The 19,992-nt window shown below is 45.1% G+C and overlaps 1 protein-coding gene across 1 annotated transcript in view; it reads right to left on the bottom strand.

The window, feature by feature from the left end:
- The window catches only part of LOC144684289 (carboxypeptidase D-like), a 181,371-nt gene that overhangs the window by 14,216 nt on the left and 147,163 nt on the right, over window positions 1–19,992 (bottom strand). Inside the window, exons 17-18 of the mRNA XM_078547917.1 lie at window positions 14,973–15,121; window positions 12,404–12,626 (exon numbers count right to left, since the gene is read on the bottom strand). Of these exons, the coding sequence (XP_078404043.1) occupies window positions 12,404–12,626; window positions 14,973–15,121 (372 nt within the window). The remainder of the gene's footprint in view (window positions 1–12,403; window positions 12,627–14,972; window positions 15,122–19,992) is intronic.

Genomic DNA, 19,992 nt, shown 5'->3' with positions numbered 1-19,992 from the left:
ACCCCTCCCCCCAACTTCTCTCCCCCCACCCCCCACCACCTTAAACCAGCTTATATTTCACCCCTCTCCTAATATTACTCAGTTCTGTTGAAGGGTCATGAGGACTCGAAACGTCAACTCTTTTCTTCTCCGCCGATGCTGCCAAACCTGCTGAGTTTTTCCAGGTAATTCTGTTTTTGTTTTACTTTGCTGATCAGTCAGGAGGTGAGATATGGGGCGGAATTTTCCGTGCCCGCTGGCGTCGGGCGTGTTCGGTGGCTTGAGCAGACAATATGGCCAAGAATCAGTTTCACAACGTTGTGAAACCAGTTTGCGATCTTCCACTCAGCCTGTCAATGGCGGGCTGCATTTCCCGCCATCGGATGTCAGGAGCCTTATTATAATACATCTGTGTATCATTATAAGGCCAGCTTGCTGGAATCATCACCCCACGCTCAGGTTTCCGACGGGTGCAGGGTGTAATCAACTGCACACACGTGGTGCTCAGATCTCCATCGCAACAAGGGGTCAACTACATCAACCGCAAGGGATTCCATTTGCTGAGTGTGCAGCTGGTGTGCGACCACTACAACACATCCTGCAGGTCTGCACACAATTTCCGGGGAGTGTGCATGACTCTACATTCTCAGTCCATCACAGATCCCTGACATCCTCCAGGGTCCACAGAGGCTGCAGGTCCTCAGGTACAAGGGCCGTGGCTGATGACACCCGTGCGGCGGCCTCAGACTACAGCAGAGCGACGGTATAATGAGGCTCATGCTGCAACCTGCGCCTTGGTGGAGCAAACCACCGGGACACTGAAAATGAGGTTCCGGTGCCTGGATGGTCTGGTGGAGCCCTGCAATACAGTCCGCAAAGGGTGTCATGCATCGTTGTCACCTGCTGCACCCTTTACAACCTGGAGCTGCAATGGGGAGAGGTCCTGGCTGAGGAGGAGATGGAGGAGCTGGAGGTCTCCTCCAATGAGGAGGACACCGACACCGATGAGGGTGAGGAGCCCCTCGAAGGCAATGATGATGATGATGAGGCCCTCGCACTGGCCAGACAAGGCAGGCACACTTGGGAGGCCCTCATAGCTGCTAAATTTGTGGAGGATGATGACAACATGCAGACCACAGATTCTCACATTGCATTTGTGAATATTTGACTCTTGTCTGGCCTGGAGAGCTCGCTTGTGCTCTGTGATTAGGGTCATATCATAGAGACGTAGCCATGAAACTTTAAATGCACCTGATCCTTTATCAGCCTTCAGCACCTGACCCCTTCAGGAGCACAGCATCACTGGTCACAAATGCTGACAAGATGGGAGCCAGCCCCACCTCAAAGGTGCTGAGAGCACACAGAGAGAATGATGGAAATCTGTGCTGCCTGCCTATGACATTCTGGCAACAGTTACAACTACCATCAAGGTGCAGGCATCAGTAATGTGTCCAGGGAGTGTGAGGCCGGATCATCACTTTGGTCTGAAGATTGCACAAAGCACAGGAAAGAGGCCCAGGACACCTCCTTTATCTTGTGCAGGAACCAAGGTTTCACATCTGAGTGACATGAACACTGCTCATCAGAACAAGGAGCTATAGGCAGGGAGGCATTCTTGAGAGTTTATTTACAATAGTGAACATTATGTACAGGTGATTAATACCCAGGCTGTGCAACTACATCTTCTTAACTTTCCTAACCCTGTCGATATGTCTTGGTGCTCCCCGGACATCCACAGCAGAGGTGGAGACTGCCTGCTGACTGTTACTCCTGTCTGTGATGACCTTGGCGGGTGTCCTCTAGAGGGCTGAGACCTGGAGGGCCCCGGCCTGCTTTCAGGGTCCTGCTGTGTGGTAGTTGCACCCTCCTCGCCCTGTGGAGCTGGAGCTGCTGAGGTCACAGGAAGAGGGGTCTCGGATTGGCCAGACTCTCCCAGAGTCACCTGGCTCAATGGTCCCGGGGTGTGCACCTGCTGATCCTCCTCCCTATGGGAGGAGGAGAAGGGGTAGCTGGAGTGAGATTGAGCTGCCCCGCACCCCTCCCACATACACACTGTACCCTCCAACTATGGCGTCAGTGATGGAGTTCAGCCTGCTCAGCAGTGCAGGAGCATTGTCCTGGGCCAAGGTCTCCATGGCAACCACCATCCTAGCAGTGTTGACCTCAGTGCGTTTGGCATGCCGGTGCTATCACCTCAGCCTGAAGGCAGACAGACTCCTCCATCGTACCTTGCAGTCTGAGGAGTGCAGCGAACATCCCTTCCTGATGTTCCTGAGCTTGCCTTTACAGCTCCAGCAACTGACGTATGACCGAGTCCAGAGGCTCATCATCTGACTCAGACTCAGAAAATTTCTGGCCTCCAGCAGTCCTCCAAGTGCCGGACACCTGGGAAGTCTCTGCTCCCACCTACTGTGAACCAGAAAGTGCGATGTGCTCACCAGATTGTGATCCCGAGGCTACTATAAAGTTAGGTCCTACCGAGGTGTGTGTCTCTGCACTGGTGGAGGGTATGAGTGAGCGCTGTGACAGGTATTTAATGAGGATTCTTCTGAGGTGTCTTCAGGGCTTGATTGGAGGCCCTGGGTCATGACTCCGTTGGCTGTCTCCAAGATGTGCCTGCGAAAGCATGGGGGGGTAATTAGTGCATGGCAGGGGACTGTGGGATAGGGGTACTCACTTATTGCATGGTTGTCTGATAGATGTCACACTGCTGGATCCTCATTTGGTTGAGCACCGCCAACCTCACCGTCAGCACAGGACGGGTCCAGATCCTTGCCGGCCAGCTGGATGGCTCTGCTTTCAAAGTCTGTGAGGTCCTTGATTTCAAGCATTCCTCCACTGGTCTGCGACCTCTCCTGCTTGTTGTGTGCCAGGTTGTCCTGCATGAATAGAGATGGAGAGAGTGTAAGCAGGATGCCTGCCAGGCCAGATGATAAGTATGCCTGGCATGTGTGTGCGATGAGTGGTCCCATGGGCGGGATGAGAACAATGAAGGTGTATATGAGAGAGTGAGTGATGATGTCCCTTGAACTGGCAGTGAGGGCCCTTTGGATATGTGAAGGGTTTGTGAGTGTGTGACTTGAGAGTGGCTTACCCTGTGGAACTGAGGAGATCATTCATCTTTTTTCGGCACTGGGTGGCTGTCCTCTTTTGGCACTGGGTGTTGGCGCTGACCACCACTGTCACCGCCTCCGAAGCCGAATTGGTGATGTTGCTACCCATTCTGTGGCCAGAGCGGGGCGGGGGGAGTAGAGGACATCACGGCGTCCGAAACATGCTTGAGGGACACGTCATTGAACCTGTGGGCTGTAGTCTTTTTGCCTTTTGGGGCCATGTCTCCTTTGCAGCAACCGTGGGCTGGAAGCACTGAGATGTGCGCACGGCTGCACTTTAAATATGGTGCCCAGCATGATGAGACGGTGAGGTGATGGTGTGGCAGCTGAATGAGAGCCTGCCCGCAATTGAAATGGCGTGTTTCCCGGGAATGTAAAATGAATGCAGCGGGATTGGGGTAATATGGCATGAGAAGCCGCCATTGCGGCTGGTGGGTAAATCGTAATTTTTCCCCACCCGCTACTGCACTTAGTGCAAATTTGGAATGATTCCACCCATAATTATAGGACCTTACACTATTCACAGGCACGACTGGTTGAACAGACTCCTGCTGTGCTACGTCATTCAAGTTTCTATGACTTATGCTGTTTTACAACAACAATAACGACAACTTGTGTTTACATAGGACCTGCAACATAGTAAAACATCCCAAAGCACTTCACAGGAGTGATTATCAAGAAAAAAAAATGACACTGAGCCACATAATTAGCTATGAGGGCAGATGACCAAAAGCTTGGTCAAGGAGGTAGGTTTTAAGGTGTGTCTTAAAGGAGCTCTAGAAAGCGAGATGGAGAGGCAGAGAGATTTAGGGACAGGGAATTACACTTCCCAACTAGGGCCTTGGCAGCTGAAGACATGGCCACCAATGCTGGAGTAATTAAAATCAGAGACAATCAAGAGGCCAGAACTGGAGCAGTGCAGCTACCTCAGAGGGTTGTAGGAAAAGGACAGCATTTTCATTTCCTCAATAATTTTTCTCTACCAACTTTCTGACATTGCCCCCCACTGCACCGCACCCCCACCCCCCCACCCCACCCCACCCCCACCCCACCCCCACCCGCCTCTCTTCGGGCTTCATCAACTGATGCCCTCTGATCTCACATCTAAGTGCTCATTAGCTGCATGTGAATCTTGGCCATTCGATGTCCCCTATTGTATTGACACTCAAAAGGCCACACAACTGCAATCAGGATAATAATCAGGGATGCTCATTCTGGATGGTTTCTGCTCCTTAACTCAGGGGGCGTTGAGACAGTCTGAAGTGAGCTAATATTACATTAGATTGACCTTCCCATTTGCATGGCTGGGTAATCCCATGAGGCTCTCAGGTGAGTTGAGGAAGAACATTCTGACAATATATATTTTTCAAATGCTCTATTTGTCTTCCTAATCTTGCCACTTCCTCCCCTTACTCTTTTCCCACCCTAGATGGCCAAGCTTAGTTGGGGATGTGTGATTATCCACCCTATGGTCATCAATACTTCTTCAGCCAACTATGCACTGACTTGTCCAGTTAAGTCAGAGGCCAGGCACATGGCTGATGTGGAAAATGGCAAAAAATTACAATGGTGCAGTAGAGGGCACTTCACTGTTGTCGGGATTAAAGGGCATTTTTCAGAGAGTGTTTCAGACAGTGAAAGGGAATTCGCGTTTGACAAATTTATTAGAGTTCTTTGAGCATGTAACAAGCAAGATGAATAACGGAGAATCAGTAGATGTCGTGAATTTGGATTTCCAAAAGGCATATGATAAGGTGCCACATAAAAGGTTACTGCACAAGATTATTATGGAAAGAGGATTGGCTAGCTAACAGGAAACAGACAGTCAGGATAATTGAGTCATTTTCAGGTTGGCAATCTGTAATTTAGTGCTGCAAGGATTAGTGCTGAGGCCTCAATTATTTACAATCTATATCAATGACTGATGAAGGGACAGATCGTATTGTAACCAAATTTGCTGATGATACAAAGATAAGTAGGAAAGCAAGTTGCGAGGAGGGATACAAAGAACCTGCAAAGGGAAATAGGGGTTAAATGTGTGATCAAAAAATTGGCAGATGGAGAATAATGTGGGAAATTTGAGGTTGTCCACTTTGACAGGAAGAATAGAAAAGCAGAATATTATTTAAATGGAGAGAGACTGCAGAATGCGGCAATACACTGTGAACTAGGTGCCTTTGCACATGAATCACAAAATGCTAGCAAGCAGATACAGTAAGTAGTTAGGAAGGCAAATTGAATGTTGCCCTTTGTTGCTTGGGGGATGGAGTTTTGCATCAGCTGTACAGGTCATTGGTGAGACCACATCTGGAGCCTGTGTAGAGTTTTGGTCTCCTTAATTAAGGCAGGATACACTTGTATTGGAAGCAGTTCAGAGGAGGTCACTAGGCTGATTCCTGGGATGAAGCGATTGTCTAATGAAGAAAGGTTGAGCAGATTGGGCCTGTGCTCATTGGAGTTTAAAGAATGAGGGGTGATCCTATTGAAAGATATAAGATTCTGAGTGACCTTGACAGAGTAGATGCCAAGAGGATATTTCCTGCCATGGGGAAATCTAGAACTATATTTTCAGGAGAGGTGTTGGCATAGCAGTATTGTCAGTGGGCTAGTATTCCAGCGACCCAGGATAATGCTCTGGGGACCTAGGTTCAAATCCCAACATTGCAATAAAAATCTGGAATTTAAAATCTAATGCTTTTTGTCATTAAAAATCCATCTGGTTCATTAATGTCACTTCAGTGAAGGAAATTTTCTGGCCTACATGTGATTCCAGACCCACAACAATGAGGTTGACTCTTAAATTCCCTCTGAACTAGGGATAGGCAATAAATGCTGGCCTAGCCAGTGATGCCCACATCCCATGAATGAATATAAAAAATACTAGGGGACACAGTTTAAAAATAAGGAGGCTCCCATTTAAGACAGAGATGAGGAGGAATTTATTATTGTTAGTCTTTGGGATTCTCTTCCACAGAGTGAACATATTCAAGGCTGAGTTAGACAGATTTTTTGATCTACAAAGGAGTCAAGGGTTCTTATGGGACAGGCAGGAAAGGCCACAATCAGATCAGCCGTGAGCTTATTGAATGACAGAGCAGGCTCTATGAGCCAAATGGCCTACTCCTGCTCCTATTTCTTATGATCGTATGTGTTAAGAGAGGATTACTTTGCATGTGGTCACATTCGCTTTGACCTGACAGTGCTTAATGCTGACACTGGAGGGAAAAAATAGAACAACGTTCCACTCCCCAGTGCTAACCATCACCTTGAAAAGTGCCTAAATTCATCATATGTTTATAAAAATATGTACTAGTGGTGAAGTGTAACTGGTTTATACTGCCTGCTTTTTGGTTTAAGAGTGATCAATGTAAAGAGAGTCATGTGCCACCCTGGGACAGATAGAATTTGCCTTGTTATTTCTGCTCATTTGTCCCATAGTAAGTGAGCATCAGCAATTCAAATTTAAAAATGACCAGTGCTTTGAAAAAAAAAGCATAAAAAATGTTTCAGGCCAGTAAAAATAGACCAAAATTGGGAGCAGATTGTTTTTTTCTAAAAGAAATAGCTTTATAGTCTGATTTTTTTTAAGGTGTAGAGATCAGTGGCTTTATGAAACCATAAAAGGCAGGCAACAACTCTGTGGCTCAACGATCCCGCATCCATAAAACAGTCAGCCACCTACATTTACAACGTATCTTTGACACAACGAAAAGTACTTTGATACCTATCAGCAGGAAATGTGGGCACGAACCCTGTCGAATAAGCAAGAGTTAAGGGGAAGTGACTGAAAACGCAGTCGCAGAAGTTAATACTGAAGGAGGCTTTCAAAAATGGGAAGAGCAGAATCACAGCAAAGAGATTTTGGGAAGATAAATCTGAAGTGCTGGGAGTCGGGAAGATTGAGTCATATTTGGTGTATCAAAAGTGGGGGAAGGGTGAACAAGTGGTTGGCCCAAGATTCAACAGCAGAAGGTGCGTGGTGGGACATGCAGCCAAGGAAGATTTTGCAACGCTGCACAGCTTAAATCCACATGAAGTAACATCTCATCCTGGGACCCACTGCTGAGTAATAACCATTCAAATCTATTTTTAAACATATGTACACAAAGTCCCCAGGGACAAATCTATTAAAACATCCAGTCTTTTCGCTGCCAGTTAAACATACAGCGCAACTGTTCATTACGACAAATATATTTATCACCCAGTTTAAAGCCTGTAATTAAAATGACGATGTCTATTTTGCACTGAAGGTTGTCCAATATTAAAACACAGAGAGCGGCCGACCTCAGAAAATTGCCTTCTACAGGACTGGCATGTCATTTCTTTCCATTTCCAATGCTGGATGTGCTGCATGATTTCAGGGGATCTGCATTCCCCCGGATTACCACCCTGGTGACCCAGGTGAGAATTTACTTCTTCACCTCTTGAGGTTAGGTTACCCACCTACACTATCCCAGCTCAGAGCTGCAAGCGCATATCGGGAAAAGAAGAAGGAATTGCATTTCTATAGCATCTTTCACAACCTTGGGTTGTCCCACAGCACTTTATAGCTAATGAAGTACTTTGGAAGTTCGGTCACTGCTGTCATGTAGGGAAAAGCACGTGCGTGTGCACAGCCCAGAATTTTCCCATCCTTAATGTGCAAGCAGAAATTTCACCTGCAAAGTAACACTAGTTGACACTTAGCTCTGTGCCTCTTTGTCCACATACAGGTTTTAGGTGATTTTATCACTACTGTTCTAGCACTGTTATACTTCAATGCACATTTGGTGCCAGCACCATATTAGATGAGCTTGAGCTAGCCCTGGCTCAGGGTAGCACGTCTTTCTCTAACTCCGAAGCTTGAGGCTTCAAGTCCCCTTCCGGCATTTGAGCTCATATCCTAGGCTGACACTCCAGTGTGGTTATAGTGGCTGTTTGAATTATCACAGTTCCTGTCTTTCAGATGAAAAATTAGACTGAGACACCTTCTGCCTCTCAGATGGATGTGAAAGATTCCATGGCACTTATTTGAAATAGATCAGCAGAGTTCTCCCTGGATAATGTTTATCGCTCAACCAACATTACTAAAACAGATTATCTGGTCATTTATTGCGTGGCTGTTTGTGGGACAATACAGTGTGCAAACTGGTTGTCAAATTTTATTACATTACAGCAGTAACAACATTTCAAAAGTACTTTATTGGCTGTGAAGCTTTTTGGGTCACCCTGATATCATGCAAAGTTGTTATTGCATTCCATGTTGTATGAATTGACAATGTAAACAGTGAGCTCATGCTCTGCCACATCCGCCTCACTGCTGATGTTTCCATAGCCTGGTCCCAGTTTGTCTTTAATTTATCCATTTGTGGAATGTAGGCATTGCAAGTGAGGCCAGCATTTATTGCCCATCCCAAATTGCCCTTGAGAAGGTGGTGGTGAGCCGCCTTCTTGAACCGCTGCAGTGTCTGTGGTGTAGGTACACCCACAGTGCTGTTAGGAAGGGAGTTCCAGGATTTTGACCCAGTTACAGGTAAGGCATAATAATATAGTCCCAAGTCAGGATGACGTGTGGCTTGGAGGGGAACTTGCAGGTGGCGAGGTTCCTATGCGTCTGTTGCCCTTCTCCTTCTAGATGGTAGAGGTTGTGGTTTTGGAAGGTGCTGTCGAAGGGTCTTGGTGAGTTGCTGCAGTGCATCTTGTAGATGGTACACACTGCTGCCACTGTGCATCGGTGGTGGATGGAGTGAATGTTTAAGGTGGTGGATGGGTATGAATCAAGCGGGTTGCTATGTCCTGGATGGTGTCAAGTTTCTTAAGCATTTGGTGAGGGTGAGGTCTAGTAGCATTTTCTCTCTTGTTGGTTCCCTCACCACCTGCTGCAGGCCCAGTCTAGTAGCTCAGTCAGTAGTGGTGCTACCGAGCCACACTTGGCGATGGACATTGAAGTCCCCCACTCAGAGGGCAGAATTTTGCCCTTGGTGGGCGTGCGGGCTCCACCAGCTCAGCGGTGGGCGGACAGCTGACTCCCATCACCGAAACGGGCCTCGCTGTCATTTTGAGTGGGTGGGCCAATTAAGGCCCAGCAGCCTGCCTGTGCGGGGGGGAGGGATTCCCCATCTGTCAAAGTGCACTCTTTCGTGTATGTGCACAAAAGAGCGCACTGCTCCCTGAGACAAAGTGCTTTCTCAGGGAGATTGCTGACAGTGCAAAAAACTTTAAAAATAGAAAAATTAAAAAATTATTAACATGTCCCCCTCACGTCACATGAGATGGGACATGTTAATAAAAAGGACATAAGCTTTATTACGCTTTTTAAAAACGAACATGAAACCTCATCCCGCCAGTGGATGAGGTTTCATGTATTATCAGGAGCCCACTGGGGCTCCTGGCCTGCCCGCCAGCCTTAAGCTTGGACGGGCAGGTCTTTAATTATCTTAATTATCCTGTCAATCATCTCAATTGGCCATTGACAGGTCGGTGGGCGGACAGCTGATTTCACTGTCTGCCCGCCTTCCTAAAAATTTAAAGGGACCGGGATGACGTTGGGGGGTTCCTCCCAACGTCATCCTGCATCAATTTCCCGTCAGCGAGCAGGCCCCGCCCCCAAATCGCCGACGGGAAAATTCAGACGAGTACATTCTATGCCCTTGCCACCCTCAGCGCCTCTGTCAAGTGGTGTTCAACATGGAGGAGTACTAATTCATCAGCTGAGTAGGGGTGGGGAAGGGCATAGGTGGTAATCAGCAGGAGGTTTCCTTGCCCATGAGACCATGAGACTTCATGGGGTCCGGAATCGATGTTGAGGACTCCCATGGCAACTGCATACCACTGTGCCGTCACTGCCACTCGGTCTGCCCTGCTGGTGGAAGAGAACATACCCGGAGATGGTGATGGTGGTGTCTGGGATGTTTTCTGTAAGGTATGATCCCGTGAGGATGACTATGTCGGGCTGTTGCTTTACTAGTCTGTGGGACAGCTCTCCCAATTTTGGCACAAACCCCCAGATGTTAATAAAGAGGACTTTGCAAGGTCAACAGGGATGGTTTGCCATTGTCATTTCTGCTGCCTAGGTTGATGCCAGGTGGTCTGTCCAGTTTCATTCCTTTTAGACTTTGTAGTGGTTTGAGACAACTGAGTGGCTTGCTAGGCATTTAAGAGTCAACCACATTGTTGTGGGTCTGGAGTCACTTCTAGGCCAGACCAGGTAAGGATGGCAGAATTTCTTCACTAAGGGGCATTAGTGAACAATAATCAATTTTAGGTCATCATTTTGGAGACTAGTTCTTAATTCCAGATTTAGTAATTGAATTTAAATTCCACCTGCTGCCATGGTGGGATCTGAACCGGAGTTACCCGAGCTTTAGCCTGGTCCTCTGGATTACTAGACCAGTGACATTACCACTATACCACCGCCTCCCCTTAAATTGTCCTTGGGAAGGAGTTGGTGAGACTTGAACCGTTGCAGTAGACCCACAGTGCTGTTAGGTAAAGAGATCCAGGATTTTGACCCAGCGCCAATGAATGGATGGTGGTAAATTCCCAAGCGAGGATGGGTATGACTTGGAGACCTCTTGGAGGCATGTGAGCTGCTTGTGGTACCAACATGCCACACGCCCCTCCACCTGACAACAACACAGTCACCAGGAATCTCCTTGCAGTTTCTTCCAGTTCTCTGCTGTAACTCTGTTGGAAGTTTGGTGGAAACCTCAGAAAATGGGGATTTCCACCAAACTTCCACCAAAGTTATGGCAGCTGATTGGAGAACCTGTGCCTTCTGCCCTTCTAGGTAGCAGAGGTCACATATTTGGAAGATGCTGCTGAAGGAGCCTTGGCGAGCTGCTGAAGCCAGATGCTAAACACAGCTGCCACTATGCACCAGTGGTGTAGGGAATGAATGTGTAAGGTGATGGATGGAGTGCCAATCTAGCGGGCTGCTTTGTTCTGGGTGGTGCTGAACTTCTTGGGTTTTGTTGCAGCTGTACCCATCCAGGCAAATGGAGAGGATTACATCACAATCCTGACTTATATCTTGTAGGTGATAAAATAAGTCTTTGAGGAATCAGGAGATCTGTCACTCACTACAAAATACCCAGCCTCTGACCTAGTCTAACCAAAGGGAAGTAAAGGAAATTCTCTGTGAGTATAAAAACAGCTGCAGAAATTACTTCAAGTCATTTGGTGGATGGAGTCTACTTGTATATATCAATGTAGACACCTTTCCTGCTTTAAGAGGGGATCTTCATTAATTTCTTTCAAACACCAAACAATTGGATGAAACCACAACAAACCTTTAATGTCAGGCTGATATAAACATAGGCCTTGTTTCTGTTTAAACATCATCAGAGGAACTGATTTACTGAATCCTAACAGGATGAGGAAGTGAATGAAGATCGGTAAAGCCACAGTCAGCAGTCTGAGGCACTTTGGGGAATTGTCATTTCAGCTGCATCTGATAAATTAGCTCCCTGTGCTCTCAGGCTGAATGCTTGCACCAAAACCATTCTCCTCGCAGAGTTATTAGTCCTGACTATTCAAACAGCTCTTCTAAAAAAAAGTAACTGATAGGAAACACAAAAGGATGTTAGAGTTAAAAGCACAAATGTCGTAATTGGGTGCAACAGTTGCATGTAAGGGGACTAATCCTGGGGCTGCACATGTTTCACGTCTCCTCTGTGCTTGGAACAATATCATTGAACCTAAAAGAGCTGCTGGGAAGACACTTTGACAACAATACTCATTGGAGGAGTAGCTTCATGATCAGTGATGCAACAGGGAGAGAGTGCAGGCTAGGGAGATTAGTTTTGAATTCCTTTAGCAAAGAGCAGGCACAGTCACAACGGGCCGACTGGTCTTATTCTGGGCTATAAGCTTCCATGGTTCTACCATGTGGCTAATGAGAGGTGCACTATTTTTACTGTTAGCAAAAAGTAACGAAACAAAATGACCAAAATGCAATTACAAAATTACACGTCAACGACAGCAACCTAAACTTGCTAAAATGGCGACACTTCACAGAGAAGTTTTCACAGTAGGTTGTTCCTGCATGGAAACAGAAAATTCCCAAATTCCCTTTTCTTTCAAGACAGTCCTTTTAAACAAGACACATACACCAAAGTACTCTCGGAAGAAGAGCCATACGGACTCGAAACGTTAACTCTGCCTTTCTCTCCACAGATGCTGTCAGACCTGCTGAGTTTTTCCAGCATTTTTTTGTTTTTGTTTCAGATTTCCAGCATCCGCGGTGTTTTGCCTTTATCTTTGTGATATAGCCCAGCCTGGGTCAGGTATGAAAGAGCCCCTTTCATTGATTAATCAGATCTTGGACCTACCTTGTGAAGAGCGGCCTATGCTGTAAAGGTGAGTAATGCTGGGGTAGTTCGAGTGAATACACTTGAGGAATCTTTGCAGTGCACTGAAGTTGTGATAGATGTAGCCATCAAAGCAGGTGCTGGGGGTCAGGATAAAATCCACAGTCTGGGCAGAGTATGAGTCACGAGCTGTATTCTCAATGGTTACCGTCTTTGAGGCTGGGAAATAGCCTGGGGCACTGACCTGCAAAGACAAATCACCAGCCTGGGTCTAGATACAAGTCTTGCAATTTAAGTGAGCCATTTTAAAACAATAAAATTTAATGAAAAGAGATTGCGTTGACAACACGCTTCCAACTTTCTATAAATAAAACTGAGTAACATCCAGCACCAATTAATCAGGGTGATTCCCGGGATGAAGGAAGAGAGCTATGAGACACTGGGTAAATTTGGGTGGTGTTCCCCCGAGGTGAAGAGGTGATCTGACTGTGTTTGTAGGGAGTTATGGTGGATGTGGAAAGACGTTTCTCAGAAGGCACTAAGAAGGACAATCCTAGAATTCAAACCAAACTAGTTAAAAACAAATCGGTCAGAAAACTCAAAGGATCTGAATAACTGCAAATGCCAGGAAGCTTGAAGAATAACAGGAAATGCTGAAAGTGTCAGTCGCTGCAGGCAGACAGGCAGAACCTTGATCAAAGGTATAAAACAGCATATTTAAATAGTTGGGAAAAAAGGAGGAGTAAAGGAAACAAAAAACACCCAGGATACTCCAATCACAGTAAACACAGTAAACAAAGCATAGTTACTGAACTAGCAATCCCAGGGTAGACTAATGAGGCCCAGATTAATACTCTGGAGATACGAGTTCAAATCCCACATGACAGCTGGGGGAATTTAAATTTCAATTCATTAATTAATGAAATAAAATGTTGATCTCATTAACAATGATTGCAAAACTACTGGATTATCCTAAAAACCCATCTGGTTCATTAATGCCCTCCAGGGGAGGAAATTTGCCATCCTTACCTGGCCTACACATAACTCCAGACCCACACCCTAACTACCCTCTGAAAAAGCTTAGCAAGCCATTCGGTGGCTTAAGGGCAGTTAGAGATGGGCAATAAATGCTGGCCTTCCCATTCATGAACAAATGAAAAAAACACAATGAAATAACTGAAGTGTTTAAAAAGAAGATAAATACATAGATCAGAAGGAAGGTTATTAAAGGATCTGGTAAAAGTGTGGCAGATGGGATTTAAAAAGATAGCTTGCCAGGGTGATCAAATACCGCACTTCCTCTTAATAGATTTATTAGAACTTACATTGTTCACTTTAAATCTCCTGCAAGTTCTCTTCATGTTCACTTTTTGCATCTCTTATTACTTCCTTTGTGCCCCTTGTTATTTTTATAACACCCTCAATCTTCCTGATTTTGGCTTGACCTGCCATTTGTGTAGGCCTTTTCTTTTAGTTTGATACTGTCTCTTACCTTGTTCATTGGCCATGGTTGCTTAACTGCCCAGGCAGCGCTTTTGTGTTTTAGGGATATGTATTGTAAATGATCTTGTATTGTATCTAAAACTACTTTCAAATGTTTGGCTGTAGATCCATCTATTAATAGCTCAGTCCAGTTTATAGCAGTCAATTTATTTTCCATACCATCAAAGTTTGCTTTATTTGAATGTAAAAAGTTTGTTTTGTGACTCTCGCTGCTTCCTCTCAAACATTATATCAAGTTCAGTCATATTATGGTCACTGTTTGCAAATTGGTTCATCAATCATTGCTAAATCCAGTATGCCTTTGTTGGCTCTAGAACATATTGGGCAGGATCTTCCGGTTATCGAGTGGGGGCTGGGGTCCACTCGCTAACATGTAAAATGACGCGGGTGGAACTCCCGACTGCCGACCTGTCAATGGCCTATTGAGGCCATTGCAAAAATAATTAAAGTCATGAATGGACCTGCCCATCCTACCTTAAGGCTGGCGGGCAGGCCGGAAGCCCTGGCGGGCTTTGGAAAAAGCATGAAACCTCATTCACGGGCGGGATGAGGTTTTATGAGGGTATTTAAATTTTTAATAAAGATTTCAATAAAAGTTATGGGCATGTCCCAGCTCATGTGACAGTGTCACATGACGGGGCATGTCAGGGAAATTTCTCTATCATTTGTATTACAAATTTTAATTCCGAGCTGATCTCCCTGAGGCCTCAGGGAGATCAAAGCGCTTTTTCGTGCGCTTACGCGAAAGAGCACACTCCCGGCTGAGGGAATTCCCCCCCAGTCCATACAGGGAGCGCATAGTGCTTCTGAGCGGAAGTCACGCTGGGCGGGCCTTAATTGGCCCACCCACGTAAAATGGCGGCGCGCCAAAAATTGGGGGCGCCAATCGGAGGCACGCCCGCCCGCACCTGCTTCCGCACTTACACCCCAACGGGGGGAAAATTTTTCCCATTGTTCCAGAAAACTGTCCCAAATACATTCTGGAAATTCATTGCCTTTATTGTTTAAGCTATTCTGCCTCTTCCAATCTATGTACAAATTAGAATGCCGCATTTTAACTACTCTTCCATTATAATGGATCTTGTACCTCAATCTGATAAATGCCAGCGACGAGCAGCCTGAAGTACTCTCCCTCCTTGGTTGTGTTGTAGGCCTTTAAGTTTGTCCGACCAGCAATATGTACTGATGCTCCGGAGATAGGTTGCCCATTTAACGACATCACTCGACCTTTAACACCTGTTGGCAAATTTTGAAAATTGAAAATCAGAGAAAAAAATGAAATGGGAGGCTAGATTTCCACAGCTTCTTTGTATGGGCACTAAATAAGAATTTAAACTTCAACTGGTAAAGCTTCTGCTTTGGGAGCAATTGGAAAATTAAAATAGATTTGACAAATGGTGTCAGCACAGAAAGAGGCCATTCGGCCTTTCATACCCATGCTGGCACCTGGCAAGAGCAATTTAACTAGTCACACTTCCCAGCCTGAACCCCATAGCCCAGCAATTATTTTCTCTCCAAATGTTTAGCATTTTTGAAAGCCATGATTGTATCTGACTCTTTCAGGCATTGCATTCCAGATCATAACCACTTGCTGCACAAAAAAGTTCTTCCTTGTGTTGCCCTTGGTTCTTCAATCATTTTAAGTCAATGTCCTCTGGTGCTTGACCTTTCTGGCAATGGGAACACTTTCTCTCTATCTACTCATGATTTTGAATACTGTTCTCAAATCTCCTCTCAGCCGTCTCTTCTCCAAGGAGAACAACCCCAGCTTCTCCAATCTATTCTATTCACTGAAGCCTGTCATCCCTGGATTCACTCTTGCGAGTTTTTCTGTGCACCCTCTCCAAAGCCTTTATATCTTCGCTAAAATGCAATGCCTAGAATTGGACACAATATTCCAAGTGAGGCCAAACCAGTGTTTATAGAAGTTCATCATAAATTCCTTTCAAAATTGTTTCCAAAACGCGGCTGAATTTGGGCTGGTTAATTAACAGTCCAAGTTTCCACTAAAATTTATTTGCATAATCCCAATCTTTCTCGCTGGTTTAGTTGATTTGGCCCAGACTGTGCTGGAACATGAGTGCCAAACCAGCAGAAACAAGCAAGAACTCTACACAAAATGATAGTTGAGAACCCATTAACTCTCACCTAGCCATGTGTTCAATCATTGGAATAAGGGAATGGTTTTTCACATGTAAGGTACTAGCTGAGAACCTTGATGCTGACCTAGCCATATAAATACTGTGGCTACCAGAGGAGATCAGAGGCTAGGAAGCCTGCGGCAAATATTCACCTCCTGACTCCCCAAAGCCTGTCCACAATCTAAAAGGCACAAGTCAAGAGTGTGATGGAATACTCTCCCTTTGCCTGGATGAGTGCAGCTCCAAAAACACTCAAGAAGAATCCAGCCCCTTGATTGACACCCCATCCACAAACATTCACTCCCTCTACCACAGACGCAGAGTAGGAGCAGTGTGTACCATCTACACGATGCACTTCAGAAACTCACCAAGGGCCCTTAGACAGCACCTTCAAAACCCACGACTACTACCATCTAGAAGAACAAGGGTAGCAGATACATGGGAACACCACCACCTGGAAGCTCCCCTCCAAGTCACTCACCATCCTGAGTTGGAAATATATCGCCGTTCCTTCACTGTCGCTGGGTCAAAACCCTGGAACTCCCTCCCTATCAGCACTGTGGGTTTACCTACACCACATGGACTGCAGCAGTTCAGGAAGGCAGCTCACCACCACTTTCTCAAGGGCAATTAGGGATGGGCAATAAACGCTGGCCTAGCCAGCGAAGCCCACATCCCTTGAATGAATGAAAAAAATCAATGTACCAGGCAAGCACAGGTCCCCTGGACTACAACCAAAGGGCATTAAAAACGAGGAGAAAGTATCTTGTATGCAAACTACAGATTCTAAATGAAGCAGTTGTGGTCAGCATTGGATTCCTGGCTGGAGAATTCATTGGTTAAAAAGAGCCTCAGAAGAGAATTTCTGGCCCTTTGCCTATTGGCAAACCACCGGGTAGAGGAAATCAGATACATTCCAGGACTGACAGATAGTTGGGTCTGCTAGTACATCCAGGCCAGTCAAATGCATTTTCAGAAATCGTCATTGAGTCGTGGTACATAAAACTGCACATTCTGCTGGTGAATTATTGAACACTACATTTACACTGCGTTAAGAGGCTCACTTGCTGCAGAAACCTAGGTTATCATCAATGTTAAAATAATGCCCCTAGGAAAATCTAGGCTTTCAAATGCACGCAGAGTTACTAAGAAAATAAAGGGAAATATGGCCTAATATTCTGCATTACAGGCTAAATATTTCTTGTTCTGGCGGGTCTCAAAACTGCTGGGGCTCTGCCAGACTGGACTGGACAATGGTAGCACTGCAATTAAGAGAAAATAATTATGAATTATACACAGCAGCAATGGGAACTTGTGATATACCAATAATGTTTAAGTATATGCATTAAATGCTCTCAAAAATGATACAGCAATGTTTCTGAAATATATAGGGAGAAACAGGGTTGTTCCAGAGCCAGAAATACAATGGGCATTTCTGGGCACACATCCATCAGTACTGTGCTGAGTCAGTAGGCTGTGTTTCTTCTATACAAAGTAGGGAAGACATGCAAGGCTATCAGTAAATTACACAGAGAACAATGGATAGCTCAGAGTCATTACAAAGAGATAACGTAATCTCAGGGTTCAGGCAACATCATAAACTGCAGCAGTGAAGCTCAAGCGGTTTAGTGTAGTCATCTGTACCCCCAGATTAGATTGTTGCTCTCTCCCACGCGTTCCTCTGTAATGTGCTGAGTTTGGCAGCTTTAAGCAGCGATTTATCGCCTATTGCTATGTGGTTCCTGGCTGTTGGATTAAAATGCACCAAAGCCTCTATAAATTACAGCGTCATTTGAAAGTCTTGAATCTCCTCTGTCCATCTGGTTAGCCTGCATCAAATCTACCACTTCTGTTTTACTATGTTTACCAATCATTTTGAAATCTTTTCATTGCAGGGAAAGCAAGCATTTTGCATGAACTGCCCTATTTAAAAGGTGCAAAAGGGTCTAAAAATTAAAGTTTTCACATCTGCCAAAAGCCCCTTCAGAGTTTAGCCCTTTGACCGCTTCAGTCCACCAATGCTCTAGTAAAGTATCACAGGGTATTTCATTACCTGAAATTTTCTATATTAATAACATTGCTACAGTTTTCCCCAAAAATGTCATATTTCTGGACAATCACTGAGTTTAACTTTCTTTGGCAATTGGCTCTGTAACTCAATCATTTTCATTTGTGCTTATCTTAACAATCTTCAAGCGAGGTTGTGAAGTAGGAGAGCATGGGATTCTTAAATAAAAAACTGAGAATGCAAATGAATCCCAACTATCTGCAATCAACCTCGTATTCAAATGACTCCCTGTCTCTATACCCACTTCTAGCCTTACAATCCTCCCAGAACTCTGTTTTTCTCCAATTCTAACCTCTTGCACCCTCCACTTCTTATGCCTAGCCATTGACGCCTGTCCCTTCAGCCACCAAGGCCCCACACTCAGGATTCCCTCCCCAAAACCTCGCTACCTCTGCTTCTCCCACATCTTTAAGATGATCCTTAAAATCTCTTTGACCAAGCTTTGGGCCATCAGTTCAAATATTTCTTTATGTGATTTGGCTTCAATTTTTGGTTGCATCCCATCCTGTCGTGCACCTTGCAATGTTTTACGATGTTAATGGCGCTATATAAAAGCAATTTGTTGTAATTAGTCTCTCTGTGGTGCAGGTTTACTGGCCTCGGAAGGAGGGAAGAAAACTGCCTGACAGAGGAAGGGAACCATTGATGGTATCAACCGTGGTTCAGTTGGTAGCACTCTTGCCTCTGTTTCAGAGGGCTGTAGGTTCAAGTCCCACTCCAAGAACTGAGCACAACAATCAAGGCTGACAGTCACAGTGTGGTACTGAGGGAGTGCTGCACTGTTGAAAGTGCTGTCTCTCAAATGAGCTGTTAAACTAATGCCCCAACTGTTCTCTGGGTGGATATAAAAGATCCCATGGCACTATTTTGAAGAAGAGCAGGAGAGTTATCCTTGGTGTCTTGTCAAATATTAACCCTTCAATCAACATCGCAAAAACATGATCACAATCACATTGCTGTTTGTGGGAACTTGTTGTAGCGTTTCCTACATTACACCTGTGACTATACTTCAAAAGTGTTTCACTGGTGGTAATGGATTTTGGGGTGCTCTGCAGTTGTGAAAGGCACTATATAAATGCAAGTCTTTTTTAACAAAGATGTTTACAAAGTACAGCATTGAACTGATGATGAGTTGAAGAGGACAGCATGGGTGTGACAGGACAAAATGGAGTAGGGAAAAAATTTACCACAGTAGGGACAGATTTAAGTTGAAACTGTGGGCTTGATCCTGCTGTTGACACAGTTAGAAAGTGCATTATCCAATGGGGAACTGAGCCAGCAATTACAGGCTCAAGTACTGGTCTGTGCTAAACAACAGTTCATCTCAGTGGCCCTGGGCCATGCTGTTCTTGACCTATTGATAGGTTTCTGTTAGTTAGGGGATATGGGTCAAAGGTAGGTATATGGAGTTAAGTTGCAGCCAGGTTCATATTTAATGGCAGAACAGGCTGGAGAGGCTAAATGGCCTACTCCTTTTCCTATGCTTCTGCGCACCTGCTCCTGTTTCTGATTGCTATCCAGTCCTGCTTGAAAGTGTATGCATCTATATGTGGTGTAAGCAAAAAGATTGGGTTCAGTGATGATGCCCCCCATTGTCAAATAGCCTGCAGGATAGCAACTTTGACAAAGAAAGCAGCAATACCCACAAACCCATAATCCAACATGATTCAATGCCTTCAGGTGAAGAGGAGAGAAAGCCAGTTTGATGAGCTATTAAAAAGATATAGGTTAAATATATACATATATCTAATAAATATATAAACATATATATATATTATATGTATATACACACACACACACACATATATATATATATATATATATAAATATATATATAAATATACAGGGATGTCCCCTCCTTTGGCTGTAGGGAGTCATATTTTGGCGGCCTGCACTAC

This window comes from Cetorhinus maximus, chromosome 9, assembly GCF_964194155.1.
Source record: "Cetorhinus maximus chromosome 9, sCetMax3.hap1.1, whole genome shotgun sequence".
NCBI lineage: Eukaryota > Metazoa > Chordata > Chondrichthyes > Lamniformes > Cetorhinidae > Cetorhinus > Cetorhinus maximus.
This window is presented reverse-complemented; position numbering and strand designations above follow the sequence as displayed.